This window comes from Poecilia mexicana, unplaced genomic scaffold (assembly GCF_051168715.1).
Source record: "Poecilia mexicana isolate PSO_F unplaced genomic scaffold, ASM5116871v1 scaffold_22, whole genome shotgun sequence".
NCBI classification, from domain to species: Eukaryota; Metazoa; Chordata; class Actinopteri; order Cyprinodontiformes; family Poeciliidae; genus Poecilia; species Poecilia mexicana.
In genome coordinates this window covers 14,388,767-14,405,284 of record NW_028263391.1, presented here as the reverse complement: position 1 = coordinate 14,405,284, position 16,518 = coordinate 14,388,767, and the positions used below count along the sequence as shown (strand labels likewise).

At 39.3% G+C, this 16,518-nt stretch overlaps 1 protein-coding gene across 1 annotated transcript in view; it reads right to left on the bottom strand.

Annotated features, from left to right (window-relative positions):
- Positions 1 to 12,502: 12,502 nt before the first annotated feature.
- The window catches only part of runx3 (RUNX family transcription factor 3), a 54,388-nt gene continuing 50,372 nt past the window's right edge, over positions 12,503 to 16,518 (bottom strand). The window contains exon 8 of the mRNA XM_014987777.2: positions 12,503 to 15,315. Within this exon, the coding sequence (XP_014843263.1) occupies positions 14,834 to 15,315 (482 nt within the window). The 3' untranslated portion in view covers positions 12,503 to 14,833. The remainder of the gene's footprint in view (positions 15,316 to 16,518) is intronic.

Below are 16,518 nucleotides of genomic sequence, written 5' to 3'. Positions count from 1 at the left end.
ATTTGTTCAGTTGAGCCGTTAAAGAAGTGGGCTGCTCACCCCATAAAACTTATGTACAGTAAAAGCTTAGTCTCACTCTGACAAGTGAAACGCTGCCAGGAGCTCTACTGTTTGTACGACTCATTTGATGAGGAGAGAATTATAGCCTGATACTGGAATAGAAAGCTCAATTTTAAATGAGATTTGGTGTTGGATGGCAGCAACAGATTCATTTTATTTATATATATATATATATATATATATATATATATATATATATTTTTTTTTTTTTTTGTGGTGTTCAGATGTTTACTTCTTTTAAACCAATTTCTGGGAAAAAGATTCTGTGGCCTGAACCCGTTTAGGCCTAGCTTTGATGTTGCACACTCTGGCTGCTGATAATATACATGCACATGCAAACAGAACCAACATTATTGGTACTTTTTCCATATTCTGTGTGTGGAGTCTCACTGCTGCACCAATTCCTGAAAACGTCTTTCTTCTTTGGATCTTACATGGCATGTTCTGCTTAGTCTGTGTGTCCTTAACGCCACCGCATGCCTGCAATCTCTCAAAGTCCCAGGCTTTAATGCTTTCGTTACCCTGCTTTTCCACCAGGATGACTTGTCGCTTGCCGGGAAAGCACTCCATCGTGTGTATGTGCATGCATGCATGGTCTTGTGCCATTTTTGGACGAGTCCCTGTGTTCTCTCTGCATCAGTGCTTGGGTTACGGAAGCCTCCTGGGCCTATTTCTTCTGCGGGCTGCACCACATACCCCAGAATCCTGCTTTGGTTGGAAATGCATCTGTTGTTTTTTCCAGCCATCATATGAAGACAAACTCGCCTACTGTCTCCCCATCCGATGTTAACAGGCTGTGTTTGGCCCTGACCTTAACCATAACGGGTTCCTTCTATACTGCTTCTGGATACAGTATAAATCAACACCTCAACTACTTCAGATGGAGACGTTTCAACAGGCGGATTTAGTTTCAGCTATGTGCACGTGGCCAACACAGACATCAGAAGCTGTTACTGATAATAACTTGTACCTTTTTACAAAAAAAAGTAAATAATTTGATGCTCATACTCTGACTTTGACTTAATTTTAAGTTACTGTTAAAATGTGTCCAGTTTTCTTTACTTATTTAGTAAAAACATTAGGCAATAAAAACAAGGGATCTCCTCTTGTATCAGGAGATGTAGGTGATTTGCAACATTACTTAGGTTGGTGGTACATATAAAACGTAACATTCGCATGAATGACAGAAGGGGCGTCAGAAGCGTTTGTAATGTTGTGGGGACACGTTACAGCAGGAGTGGCCACATGCGGCTCTTTTCTCTCTCCTGTGTGGCTCGTATCTACTTGACTGTTCATTTTACCTGCAGTTTGTGGAGTGTTTTATTTTGAAAAATGTAAATCTCTGCCTCTAACTTATTTCCTGCAAAGACACTTTACACACATCTGCACTTCATTCATCTCTATTAAAGTTAATATCACCATCACTAGCATAGCTATCCCATCAGAAATTTATGTGTGTATATCTATATATATATATATCTCACACAGACACATGGTGACCTCAGTTCTTCTCTCTTAGGATAAAGCACATTTAATATGTCAAACCCACTAACCGGTGCAATGAGGAAGACATAGTGTTATTCAACTCTTAGTGGTCTTAATGTTATGGCTGATCAGTGTATTTTGCTACAGAATATCCAGAATTTTCTTTTTCACTTTAAAGACATATTCACAATCAGTAGTTGACCCTATCAACAATACTGAAGGTCATAAGTTAATTGGAACTTTTCCTTAATTTCTAAATTAATTGTCACAGTCAAGATTATTATTGACATTACAGCAATACATCTTTCTTATAATTGCTGACCAACCTTTTACTTGTTGCCACTGGTATATTTTAATGACCTACTTGGTGATAATCTTCAAGTCTTGGACATTAGAAGGCCTCATCTGCTTCCTCCAGTTGATTTATATCAGGCCACTCCAAAATGTTAATTGCTTAATGCTTGAAAAAATGATCAAATTAAAGAATTATTTATAGCCCAAATCTGCCAGAAGTTTCAATAATTTTGGGTTCAAAGAAAAGTCTTTGAAATGCAAATTTTTTTTTTTTTTTTTTGAGCATAACTTGGGTCACGAGCTTCTCATATTTTGAAGATCCCATGCTGTCACTCATGGGAATAAGGGTTTGTTTTGATGAGACCTGTGGATATTCCTGGAGGAAAATAAGTTTTGTAGGTGAAAGCTGAAATCTGAGAAAAGCTGGCCATGTTTCATATGTGTCAAAACTATTGGAACTTTAGCATAATTAATGGATCCAGCTAAAGTAATTGGATGTGATTGTGTTTGTGACAAGTTGCTGGTTTTAAACAGCTTTAACACAGTTTGAAGTTAGGAGTTTTATTTGTCAGAAGACTTTGTATAGAATAGGTCACAGTTAAGCAACCAAATATGAGAAGGGTTAAGCAGAAAATAAATATTTAAGTCATTTAGAAATTTAGAACAGATTTAGATCAAGAGAACTTTAAGATGTTAGAAAAAAAGTCTCATTGGAAGCATAATGAAGAAATAAGATTCACAAATTTGTACAATACTTTGTTCCCTTGTTCTCTGGCTGTGATTTCCTAGGATTGCCCTTTATTATCCTCGCAATCTAAGAAATTGACAAGGGTGTATCTAGACTGGCCTGTTGTTGGATTGGTGCCCTCTGCTAACCGAGCATGGAAACAATGGAAGTGAGGAACAATGAGCTGGCTGCAGATCAGTGGAGGCCCACTTGGCTTCATCCAGACACTATGTCTTATTTCCTCTTTGATTACTCACGCCCGGATGATGAGTGCCACACTCCCACTCCTCTGTCAGCCAGCCAATGAGAGAAAAAAAACAAAACTTTTTTGTTGTTTGAGACTGGTTTTGATTTGGCGGCTGGTATGCCTTTGTAAAAATTCAACAAGGTTTTCTGGAAAAAATGAACTGAGACTCACATTCAGGTACCAGAAATATCCAAGTGTTTTGTGGCTTTGTGTGTAGAAGTGTGTTGCCATGTGGATTTAAGATAGTTTCCCCTAATGGGTTTCCAAGCTTTACTCTTAAACAGCTTTTAACTGGGGGAATAAGAGTGCGGGTCAAACTCCATCGCCACCCAAGCGAGCAGCTCGCCAGCTGAAAGCTGGGTTCCCTTTATTTAGATTCGCTGCAGCTCCCGCCACCGTTCGTCACCCCCCTCCTCTTCACCACGAGGCCGGAGGTAGGAAATCAAACCAATTACGGTCGTATTTAAAGAAAATTGGAGCAGGGCCGGAAAAGTGGGGGCATTTCCAAAAACCACAAAAAGAAAACTGCAGGGCCACTCTTTTGCAAAACACTTTTGACTGGGGCAGAGGCAAATTCAGAAAACTCTGGGAGAAAGATATTGTTTGAAGGGTTATTTTGAGATTTTATCTTAATTATACATATAAATCAAGTAAAAGGGATTTCTACCCATTGAGATTCTTTTATTTTTCCATGTTACAACCACAGTCTCAATGCAGTTAATGGGGGTTTTAAGTGCAAAACTGTGAATTGGAAAAATTTGAATAAATGTTTTTCTGAGGGTTTAGCTACCAGAATCTGAAAAGTGTGGTATTCAGGAAAGCTGATACTTTCTATAATCACCTTGTGCTTCAAAGAGAGGTATGTGTTTTTCAAACCCTCTGAAAGCTTTGTACATTGAGTGACATTTTTACCCATTCTTATGTTTTGATCTAAACCAGCAGTCTCAAACTCCATTTTTCAGGTGTGGAAAGTGTGCTACCGTTATATACGTTTTTGCCTTCACACACTTAAAACAAAAAATTACGTCATTACTAGGGACCTGTAGAACTTTATTGCTTGACGGGAATGGCACTTAACCATTTTACTGGTGTGCTGGTCCAGAAAAGGATCAATATTCTTCATGACTTTACTCACCTTGCTGGCCTGTTAAAGTTGATGGCCATGTCTTGGTAAGTTTGCAGCTTTACTACAAGTTTACTGAGTTGTTGTCTGAAGTTTGGGATAGTCTTTTATAACCTCTCCCCATTTTAAATTTCTCTAACTTTTCCTCTGACTTGCCTTCTGCATTTCTTGGCCCTCATGTTGTTTGACGCTTTTTCAGGTTTTTTTAAGGGGCTGAAATCTTTTGGTTTTAATTTGACGATGCACAAAAGTTCAAGGGGCATGACTACTTTTATTAGATACTGTACTTTTACCAGCCGACCACATGTCAAAAACCTTCTATAGTTCATTACTTTGTCTGTAACAATCTGTTTCTGTGTCAATGTTTGCAGAGAGATTGATTGTGTTTGATCCCTGGTGGATCTGTTTGAAGGATGGATTTTAAGGACAGATTATGTTTATGATTAGATCTGATGTGCCTGCTGAGAGTGGCCTGTCAGAAGGACTTGTGTGAAAGAAATGTGCAAAAACATCCTATACGCCCAAATCCTGGTGTGCTCACTCTGCTGCAGCAGCTCCTGCTGAGGTGTTATAAAATATCCTTTTTAAAGCACAAACACCTGTTGCCTTCCAGAATGAATCATGTCTCTTGTGTGTGCACCTTCAGCCAGTCATGACAGCCAAAAGAAAAAAAAAGTTGGGTAATTGCTGTCTCCTGATCTAATGTATTCGCCCTTTTAACTCTCCCTCCTTCACTGTCTGTCTGTGATCCTCCTCCTCACTGTCATCTTTCAGGAAAACCCCCTCATTACCAACTCTCAAATCTAAGTTCTTCATTTTCCATCACCTCGGAGTCGCTCTTTGTTCTGTGGCCCATTTGGCTTTTAAATTTCAGCAATTATTCCTCCGTCTGAGCATCACAGTCATCCAGATGCATGAAAGATATTTCCCTCGCTTTATGTTCCTCTCCGCCTCCTGGGTAAAAATAAAAAGGCAGACATCAAAATCAAAGTATCTGATTTCTACAGCCGAATGCAAATGCATCATTTTGTTGCATAATATTGTGCAAACTAAAACACGCCCTCCAATGGACTGAAAGCCTTTGTTGCACAGGTGCGCATAGGGAAAAAAATCATGCAATCTGTTTACCTCCCATGCATTCATTATGAGGAGTAAGTAAGATGATCCTCCATTAAAGCAGAAAACAAACCAGCATGTGGGAGGTGTCCCCTGAGGAAGTCCAATGTTGCTATAGTGGAACCATGGGAACTAGTTACTAAAGACCCACAGGGCATCCGTGGACAGACATGTGGGTGTCTGACACTACTCCACACACACACACACGCACACCCCCACACACACACACACACACACACACACACTGCTACTGGAGACAGAAACACCAAAGAAATGGCTGCGAGTCATTTCAGTTTGTCTGGGAGTAACAAGAGCTCAAACTTTAATGCATGTTGGAAGCAGCCTAATTTTATTCGGGCGCCTGTTTGAGGAGAACAGTCGGCAGCCAAAATAGAAAATGATTAAAAAAAAATGTTCATAGAAGAAATTTTATTTGTAATAATTTTAACATTTGTCTTAACATTGCAGGGAATGCTTTTATTTTTTTTTAATCAATATCAAAAATAAACCAACAAATAATCAGACTTTCAAAAACAGACCTAACATATACTTATTTATTTGAAGTTTAACCGTTAATCTTTTTATAGTGGTCTTGTTTCCAGGGTTCTTCTCTGAAGCAGGATTTCTGTCTTAAGAAAATTCAAGTCCAGTTTAGGTTATTAGTGTCAAGTTTTTCCTGCTTGGGTCTGTCTCCATGGCAACTAATGCAGATTATTTTTCCAAATGCGAGACAGTTTCCAATATTATAGTAACTGTGCCTGGCACGCAGATATTCTTTGTCAACTTTTTCTTCCTTTTCTTTTCTCTTTTTCTTCTTTGGGCACAAGAAAATTTGGGATGTTTGGACACGATGCTTTCTGAGGTCAGTCATGACCCAAAACTCCACCCAGTCATCTCACCAGAACACAATTATGACTTTACACTTACAAGTACAAAACACTTAAGCAACATACATTCTTTGAGATTTTATTAATTTAGATTTATTTTGAAGATGGTGCTGAAAATGGTTTTAATAAGGTACTACCACAAAAGTTGTGGGGTTTTTATAGACATTTTATAAAAGTAGTCTGGTAATCAGTCCCAGAATAATATTTACGTTTTCCAGCACATAGAAACTTTGGACAACTGCAAGAATATTTGACTTTTCTGCTTCCAATGCAGCCAGTGGGAAAAAGAAAGGGACAGTGTGGATTTTAATGACCATCCACATTCCCACGTGATCCAAACCAGACTTGAGCAATCATCCTCATTTAACTCGCCGCTCGTGCGTTCGGATGGAAAAACAGTGAGGGAGATAGAAAGATAGAACATGTGTATGTGAACTTTCTATTTAGCAAGTTCCCCTGCTCAAGTTAAAGGAGACCTGGTCCACAGGGATCCCCCGTTTCCCCTTCTAGCCTTCTTGTTTCCCCCTCCACCCACCTAGTACCCCACTATGAAGGGGGAGTGCCTGGCAAGAGCTGCAGTGTGTGTGCGCGTGTGTGTGTGTGTGTGTGTGTGTGTGTGTTAATTTCCTGTTTTATAGAGGAAACCGGGTTTGCGTGTGCAGATCGTTATTCGGATTTTCTCTGTGAGAAAAAGGGATTAAAAAAAAAGATTTGTGTCAATTCTCATGAATTTGTATGGGAAACAGCAAGCATTTTTTCTGGGAAGCTGGCCTATTCACTTAGTAAAAACATATTTCAGTTCATTGGTAAAGCGCAAACGCAGTGTCCAAATCAGGATCTGAAAAGCATGACATTTTATTATCGCAAAGAAATATCCTTCAACACTTCCAACTATTATCCTTTTTCATCGTTTTGCTCTCCTCCTTGACAGATTAATTAAATTAGGGTCAGATTGGTTACACACAGATAACTGTGGTCTTTATACAATGAGAAGAATCTAAATTGACCCCATTATTGCATCCAAATGAAAGTTAGTCACTGTGGTCTTTGCAAGAATACCCTCTAACCATGTTTGGGGCCACAGATCCGCCATGCAGCAGTCTGTTGGCTTTCTCAAAAAGCCACCGTCTGTGTCTGACTAATTCACAGTGAGAAGAGTTCAGTCATATGGAGGCTTATCTGTCTCATCAAGTTCCCTTGTATTTGCGCATAAGCTTTACCTCATAAATGCAATTTTATAAGCAGCATTTCTATGAATGGCTGGAATTACAAGCACACAACCTCAGGCTAGATACAAATTTCCAATGCTTAGAAATCAATTTTATTAGTTTTTGCGGAGGGATGTTGCTTAGTTGCTTTTATTTTAAACAAAAAATTGCTTTATTCTTCAGCTGTATAAATTTTAAAGATTCCTTTCATTCCTTAGTTGAAGATATAAATTAATAATTTTAAGTGTTTTTATACCCACGTTTTAAGACTGTACTTTGATGTGGCTTAAACTGTGCCTGTGGAAAGGCATGATGGTCCCCCTTGAAAGAGACAAGATTACTAAACTGAGCTGATCAACAAACACTTGACAAGCACTTAAATTTATAGGTGGAAACAATGGCTGCTAATGTATAACCATAATTTAGGAGCAACACATACTGCACGTCTCTTTTGACATGGGACAACATTAAGCTGTTCTCCTCCTCAGACATTGATCTACTCTTACATTAACACTTGGATAGATTATTCATACTTAACAAACTGGAGTCTTCCAATAATTGTCATAAGGATTTTTTTTAAGTATTAGTTTCAAAGTACAATGTAATTTATTAGTCAATGCCACTAAAAAGTATTCATAGTTCCTTGACTTTTTCTAAATTTTTTTTTTGTTATACATTGTGTGTGTGTTGTATTTGAGATACAAACTCAGTGCAAAATTGTTACATGGAAAAATAATGCATAGTTTCGTAAATGTTTTATGAATAAACCTTTCAAAGATAAGTATGCATTCACATTCATCCCTCTTTGCTCTAACATTCCTAAATATAATCTTGTCACAAACTGCCTTCAGAAGTCCCCTAATTAGAAAATATTGTCTACAAACAACATTATGAAGACTAAGGAACACACAAGATGGGTCAAGCTGAGAAGTGTGAAGAGGGGAAACAACCCTAAGATTCAGACAGAGATGCAATTGAATAATTCAGATCAAAGGATGTTCATGTTAGAATGACCTAGTTCCTAGTCAAATCTGGGAATGCTAATTGAAATTTACTTTTTAGAGACATTATCCATACTGAACTTTAACAGTTTTGCAAAGATTGGGGAGGGGGAATCTGTCTTTAATGCGAAGCTGGCAAAAACATACCCCTAAAGACTTGAAGCTCCTGTTGCAGCAAAAAGTGGTTCCATATTGTATAGACTAAAATGGACTGAACAGATTTTCATTAATCTAAAATTTTCAACCACATCTTCTTTTCTTTTTTTTTTTTAATTTATGTTGACCTATCCCTAAAAAATAGTGTTAAAATTCATAACGGTTGTGGTTTCATGTTAAGGGTTTAAATACTTTAGCAACGACTGTAATAAATCATAAAACGAAAGAATGTGTTAAGCTTTGAGGCATTTCTTTGAAATGATATACTGTAAGTAGCATGGTGGTATTTTTATTGGTAATTTTCTGTATTTGTCATTTTAAATCGGGTTCATTCAGCTACTAACCTTTAGATGCATCCCCTCTCCAACACAGCTTAATGACAGACTGTAAACGGCGTCATTCACACTTTGTTGCTAGCACTGTTAAACCATGGTCGTTACTTTCGGCATGTATTCCTGCTCCTGTTCCTGATTAAACTCATAATTGCTTCTTCATACTCGGCAGCGTTCTGATGGCAGACGACATGTCAACGGTCCACAGCTAAACTATAATGTCTGGCGTTTTCAGATGTAAATCACGAGCCAATCATTGAATGTGGTCAGCTGTCAAATCGTTTCAGTGCTGTACCCGTCTTGGTGAAACTAGTACTACCCCTAGATCTGAGAACCTACAGCCGCACTGGATTTGCCAACGTAAAATTAATCTGGCTAGGACAAACCTGGACCGCACTGATTACAGACAGTCTAGTGGAAAAGCATCTTTAGGTTCTTCTCTAGTTTGTGGAATTACTGGCGCCTTAGTTTATATGGCAGTAGATGTTTATTTTATGTTTATTGTGTCGTCTTCTTGTTCTGTTTTTTATTTTGGACAATGTATGTGTCTTAAAACGTTTTGATCTCAGCTGTGCAGAGGCCTAACAAACCATTGGAGTCAGGTGTGTGGGAGAAGGGATGCATGTAAAAGTTCCAGGTTGGTAACTATCTACTAATATGTAACAAAGTAATTTTAGAACAAGTGTAAAAAGGTAGTAAAAATCCATTTAATTTTTACATGAGATGTAGGACTGGTGTAATGTTTTGTGTGTCTCAAACAATTTTGTAGCTGGCTAAGAAGTCTGGATAACAGTTTTAGGGCCCTTCTTTTTTGGTCACCCCTCTGCTTTAGTGGACCCACTTCTTGTTAAAACTCCTCTTAGGCTGGATATGTGCTGCACTGTGGGAACTGAGAACTGGCTGGAGTATCGTAACAAACAATGGTCTCTGTAGACCCAGTACGGATGAGAAATTACCTTCACTGGGATCCCTCTGAACTGGGAGAGCCCTCTCTTCAAATCCCACACCATGTCAGCGAGGCAGCACAAGTCATTTGTGTGAAATCGGTTGCATCACAGCTCTCGTGGTTTCTTAGCCCCTGTATTTCTCGGTCATTCTGTGGGAACCCTGATTTTTGGCGGTAGCCTCTATTCCCACCGCCGGCCTGGTTAGAAAATAGACTTGCGTTCACGTACCAGTTGCTGAAACCGAGCCGGTTCTTGCCTGCTCCTTCTCACGGGGTCCGCTGGAGTAGAGGTCAGCGACTGCAGAAGGGGCCTTAATGAGTTTCGCATGCAGGTACCGCAAAAGCGACACGGGATCATGTTTTCATGAGAAATGAGAGTGTTTTAGCAATTGTGTGTTTGTTCCAAAACACTCCCTTTTCTCTGTTCTCTCCTTCTGTCTGTCTTGTCTATTCTTGTTTTTGTCTCCAAAGCTGGTTTAATTTTTTATCTCGGAGATTTATTTGGAACAGGATATGATTTGTGTAATACAAACAAGACACTTTGTTCTTTTCCCAGTTGTTTACTTTTTTTCTTTGCTGTAACTTCCAGTACTTTTCATCAACTTTAAACAATTGTGTTTGCCAACCTGGTTATACAGTTGATGACAACTGCAACCAGACAGGAACCTCAATATGTGGGCAAAGATTTCTTGTCTTTCCTGCAGAGTTACAGTTTCTGAAAGAGGAGCAACATAGTGGGAACAAAGGAGATGGGGCGGGGAAAAAAAAAGTAGCACTTCTTTACATCCAAAACAAAAACTGATGTGCTTCCCACATGTGGACGACGAGATTCGGGCCTCAAAGAGTGTGTGAAGACAGCTGGAAAATTCCCCTGAGCCTGGCCTAATTGAAAGCTTATCATCTTTTCTTTGTGCTTCCTGAGCGGCGGGGCAATGCAGAACGACTCCGGGATGAGACCTGCAGGGAATACCGTCATATGCTCAGGGTGTGAAGTGGAGCTCAGACTGTCTGGGTGGACTGGCTTGGGGGGTGGGGATGAGATCTGTCAGCACAGGATTTTTTAAGTGTGTGTGAGTGTGGAAGGGCTCTGAGTGTGCAGAGTTAATTGAATACAGTGTGTATCAAGGCTTCCTCCTGAGTCTTTGTTGTTTTGCCAAAGCTGCCCCCATAGAAGTCCTGATGCAGACACGCACACAGGAGAAACCATAAAGGGGAAGAAAAGAAGCTGAATAAGAAGAAAGGATAAAAAGAACAGATACAAGAGAGGATAAACACAAAATAACAGTGAAAATTGACGAAGAACAAAGCGCTTAGACAGGCTTTTCATGCCACACCAACAGGTGGCATTAGTTTAAAGAGTGAGGAACTGTGAGTATTTTGTTACAGGTTAACCACATCTAAAATCAGACCACCCCACAAGGTAGCATCTCAAGTGTTTAATCTTGTGGCTCGGCTTCAGATGATCCAAACAGATGCCATAATCTTGGCATGAATTGACAACCACATAGCTGGTGAGAAAGCCAGCCGACATTCCAAGCTTCTCCATATTGTTTTTAACAAGTGACAACTTGCCGACGTGTGCTAACACGGACTCTGCCAGGGCGGTGTTGGATTCCTGGGATGCGTTTTTATGCACGTTCTGGGTACCACCGTGTTGACAGCAGAGGCATTTTTAATGCTCTGCGGGGTCCCAGCGAGAGGCTCACTGATGGCAAAGAAGGTCTTTATTAGAGGGTTACTGGGGACAAAAAGCCAACAAACTTCCTAATGTTATGAGTGGGACAAATGACATTTGTGGTATTTTTATTGTATGAATATAAATCTGCGACAAACTGTTGGGTCAGAATGTTCTGGAATGAAATTGGTCCCATGAATATTCTGGCATTTCTTTTTTTTACCTCCCATCTTTATGTCTCATCTGATGGTTTTTGTGGAGGTGAATCAAACACTGTCTCCATGTTTTAGCATTTTTTAGTCCTGACACCTCCTACAGTTAAACTAAAATAACCTCCAAGACTGGGATGAGTGTTAATTTTCAAAATAAAACAAAAATAAATATTACGAAGAAAAGGCTTTAGAGAAGGACACAAACGCAGATGACTTGTACAATCAAGGGGGTAAAATTGTCCTTGTTAATTTAACTTTGGTGCACTGATTTATTGTTTACTTGACTTTCACACCAAATAGTTAAATTCTGCTTGTATTTATAAGTAATGTATACTATTTTTCTAAGTGGGTCATTTAAAAAGTCCAGATTGAAAAATTATTTTGCATGATGAAAAATTGTAAATATCTGTAAAGACTAACCATTCTTCATTGACTTTTTTTTCCTCTTAGAATTTTTTTTTTACATTTTTGAATGCATCGATTATTCCGATGATTATCCAGGTTCTTATGGATTTATGTTTAATTTTTATATTTTATTGTCCAATTGCCATTTACACTTAAAGCAAACTGCTTCCCACCTGCATTTTTTGCCATTATTATTTTTTTTTTATTTTTATTTTTTAAGACATTGGCCTTAGTGGGCCTTATTTAGGGGTATAAAAATATTTGATGTTTATGATGGAGTTTCTGTGTTTCAGTAAATTAATCTAAGCATCCAAAAATAAGAAAAAGGTTGCTTAGAAAGGCTGTATTGAAAAATTATCAATTTAATAGTGCTTGAAAAATCTTTGAAAAATATATAAATTTCATAGGGAGGCTAATGATTTCGACCTCAACTGAGGCATATATGCATATATTATGCCACCATTTCCAGATATTTTAATTTTAAAAATATTTTGAATGTGCTATTTTGTGTTGGTCTACCACATAAAATTATATGACAAAATGTGAAAAATTTTAAGTGGTATTGATACTTTTGTAAGGTGCAATATATGTAGTTTTACCATAAAAAAATAAATTCTGAAGACAGAAGTGAGGCATCTTTTTTTTAATTAAAATGATTAAAAACTACATTATCCGCAAACTTTACAAGCACTCATATGGAAGCAGTAATGGTTTCAGCACATACACGTTTTTTAAATTAACATATCAGTTTCAGATGTACATGCTTTCAGCATAGAGAGCAACGAAGAGAGAAGAACCTAAAATGAAACTGGGATTCTTTTAAAAAGAAAACTGATGGAACATTGTGCTCTTTAATTAAACATACAAAATAGGACTGACTTGTACACTTTGGCTTCATAGTTTTGCATAAACAAGGACAATAAAGTTCATTCAACACAGATGAGTTTCCACAAATCTCAACATTTAAAGAGTTTTACAGGCAGTTGTATAGATCTTTGGTTTTTATAGAAAGTAACCACACAAACATCATGTGATTTCTCTAGCTGCATGATTGTCATGTTTTTAACAGAGTTGAGGTTCGAGTGGCTAAAAGTACATGCTTTTCCTTAGTAGGAATTAGACATTTGTGGAATAAAGCTGAAAACGTCTTGCATACGTGTATTTCTTCACCTGAGCTCCAAATGCAAGCGTGTTTGGGTCACTATTCTCTCAGAGATCAAACCTCAGCTGTGTGGCAACCATTTCTGAGTCACGACTACAGTCTTGTAGCCATCAGACACCTGATATCTGTTGCAAATACCTCAGCTCTCGGCACAGGAGAGCTGAGGTACAGGCGAGTGAACAAACGCTAGTAAGTTAGAACAAGAGGGGACAGTTGTGACCACAAATGCTTCAAAGCACTACTGATGACTCGGAACAAAGGGACCTGTGCAGAACGAGACAGTTGGTAAGAAGATCCCACTCTGGACCCTCCTCTTCCCTCTGTCTCTGTAAAAAGGCACTCAGGATGGGGGGAGTGTGCAGACACACCTGTGCTGCAGGATTGTGATTATTATCTTTGTGTAATATTTTTCAAAAGGACACTTGAAGTGTGTTTAAACAACATGCACAGGAATATTTCATATTTTGCCCTGCACACTTTCAAATCAAGCAAAATATAAGGAAAGTCAAAAAAAAATAGTGCAAAAATTAGCTTTTTTTTTTGTTTTGTAAGCGCAGGAAGGCAAATTGTAAGTAATCTAAAAGATCATGGCTCTAGGATCTTTTTGGGCATAGTCCATTTGGAATAAAGGTTTTAGTGCACCAAAGCTACATTGGAAGGCAACAAAATTACATTAAAATGTTTTCTTTCATAATTTAGTTGCAATATATTACAAAAACTCCAAATTCATACTTAACAAACATGGTAAATATACTGTATAAATGTTTATAAAAAAAAAAAAAAGGAAACATGAAAGAAATGCTTAAGAATTTGGGGTATTTGCATACATTTCCCCAAGGTTTGGCTCAAATAAATATCAAAAGTAAACCACGTTGTCCAGTTAAAATAATGAAAATAAAAATAAATTCTGGCGAGGACTTTAAAACTTACGAAAAAGCTTGAATAAAGAAGTAGGAAAAGTAAGGAGTACAGACAACAGGACTCAACTTATCTGCAGAAAATAAACCAAACCGTTTTTCTTATTCCTTCAATAATCAGCCATTGTCCTGCTGGAACATGATGAAACAGCAGAGAATTAATTTCCTAAACTTGAAAACGCTTCTCTCTCGATAATGCAGCAATTGTTCGGAGACATTTCCTCTCTAACCAAGGGCTAATGTCTCTCTGTGGATAATAAATAGACCAAAAGGTTCTGCAGAAGTACTCTGAGCACATGAAACAGCCCTGTATGCTCTTGAAAACATTTTTACATCCGATGCAAATTTTTTACAGAAATTAAAGCTTAAAGGGACCGATTGCTACAGCAGTGCAGCCATGCTTAGCGAGGAGTCAGTCATGGAGCAGAAAACCAGTCTGACTTCTCTTCTCCACCTGCCAAGTGGGCTGGATCAGTCTGAGCAGTCCGTTTGATGATTGTCTGCTGTGGCTTTCATCTCAGCAGTCGCACTAATTGTTTGCATCTCCGCGCCGTTGTTCGTTTGACTTTGAGTACCTGTCTACATCACTGTGATGGCTTTCTAACAATTATTTACAGTCTCCGCTGAGTGCCACCTTGACTCGTATGGCTTTGGAAGGTCTTTGAGAGTACAGGTTTCAGCGCAGTGCAAGAGTTCACTCTGAAACAACAAAATGTCTTCAAACAGTAAAAGCAAAAGTCTTTAAAGCAAGAAAACAAAGGCAAACATGCAACATTTTTTTGTTTTGTTTTTTCTTTCAGTGTTCAGCTTGGTTGTTCATCAATCTTTTCACTTCTCCACCCTCTACTCCCAATCTCCCAATTTTCTAGCTCTCTTCCAGTCAATATGGTCTCCAGACGGATTCATCCAAACGACCTGAAGCGCTCATAGCCGTCGGGGAGTTGCTGTGGCTGCCGTCGGCTTCCACACCCTCGCTCTGGGTGTTCAGGCCCGGGTTCATCAGACTGTTGGTCCCTCCGGTGCCCGTGGCCCCGGAGCATGAAAGGAGGCGGGTGGGGGAGCGCTCACCCCCAGTGTTTCCTGGCGCCACCATAGAGAACTGGTAGGATCCGGAGCCCGTGCCGTAATACAGGTAAGAGTTGGACTGGAAGTTTTGAGACTGGTTGTTTGAGTAAGGGGGCGGCAGGTAGGTGTGGTATCTAGAGGAGGTCGACATGCTAAGACCGCTTATGCCGGTGCTGGAGGTGTTGGCAGAGTAAGGGAAGGCCCCCGGGTAGTGCATGCGGGGGTCTGAGAAGCGAGGGTCTGTCAGTGGGGACAGAGACGGGAAGGTACTCCTCTGTGGGAAGAGGTCTGTAGTCCCTGTTTGAGACACAAAGACAAATAAAAAACCGTTAGAAGCATTCATCCATGATGGAAAACCACTGTCGGCGTGATGAAACAATGGGCTCAAACATTTCCCTTTTACAAACATCAGTATTCTCTGCACTATTACACATTTCCAGAGCAAACCTTCCTAAACCTTCATTCTGTTCTCAAATTTCTTGCGATAAACCACTCTATGGAAATATTTGCTCAAAAGTAATGAACTGAGACATTTTTTGGCTCGGTAACAGTCATCAAGCATTGACAGCACATCATCCCACAGCCTGGTGCACAAGACCGAAGTTATGAAAAGGCCCCCCTCGCCAGCGCCCTCCTACCGGCCCTTCAAAAGGAAATCAACGTACAGCTCTCTGTCCTCTGAGCAATGAAAAGAGGCATTGTCGGTGCTAAGGGGTGCTTTGTATAAACACTGACGGCTTGTTGCACTGTTGTGCAACATGTCATAAATCATACTTCAGTGAAACAGGCGGACGTTCACAATTGGAGACGGAGAGAGAGCGAGAGGAAGAAAGACGTTTTCTGTTCATGTATAAATGTGTATCGCAGTGCAAATCCTGTCAAAGTTAAATGTTAACTGTGAGCTTACAGGTAACGAAGCTGAATCCTTCTGGGTCCATGTAATTTAACAGCCAGGAGGGAAATATAAATAAAGTTGAAAGCCTCTAAGCAGGCTTGAAATGTCTTCATTCCTTAGTTCCCTCCTTATTTATAAAGAAATATATGATGTTGTTCACAATAAATCATTGAAAAGTCAATGAAAAGCTTGTTTTAATACAGAAATGTCAGCCGACTGAAAAATATACCCATGCATGGGTTTCTGGGTTGTCTGAGGTTCCTTTTGCTTTGCATTCAATGTGGCATAGCTGGGAGTCAATCATCTTGGAGGTGACTGCTAAAGTGTTGAGGAATGCCAACTGCTTTAATAGCTGCCTTTGGCTTATCTGCTTGTTGGCTCCATCCCAGTGACAGTGTGGTAATTAAGGCAGGTTTGGTACATTGTGCAGGTGCCAAGTCTTGCTGGAAAATGAAATGCACATGCCCATAAAGCTCATCAGCTAGGGGAAGTATGAATTTCTCTAGAATTTCCTGGTAGACGGTAACACTGACTTGGGACTAGACAAAACAGCAGCACACTCAGACAACATGACTCCTTAAATGATCGGCATCTGTAGAATCGTC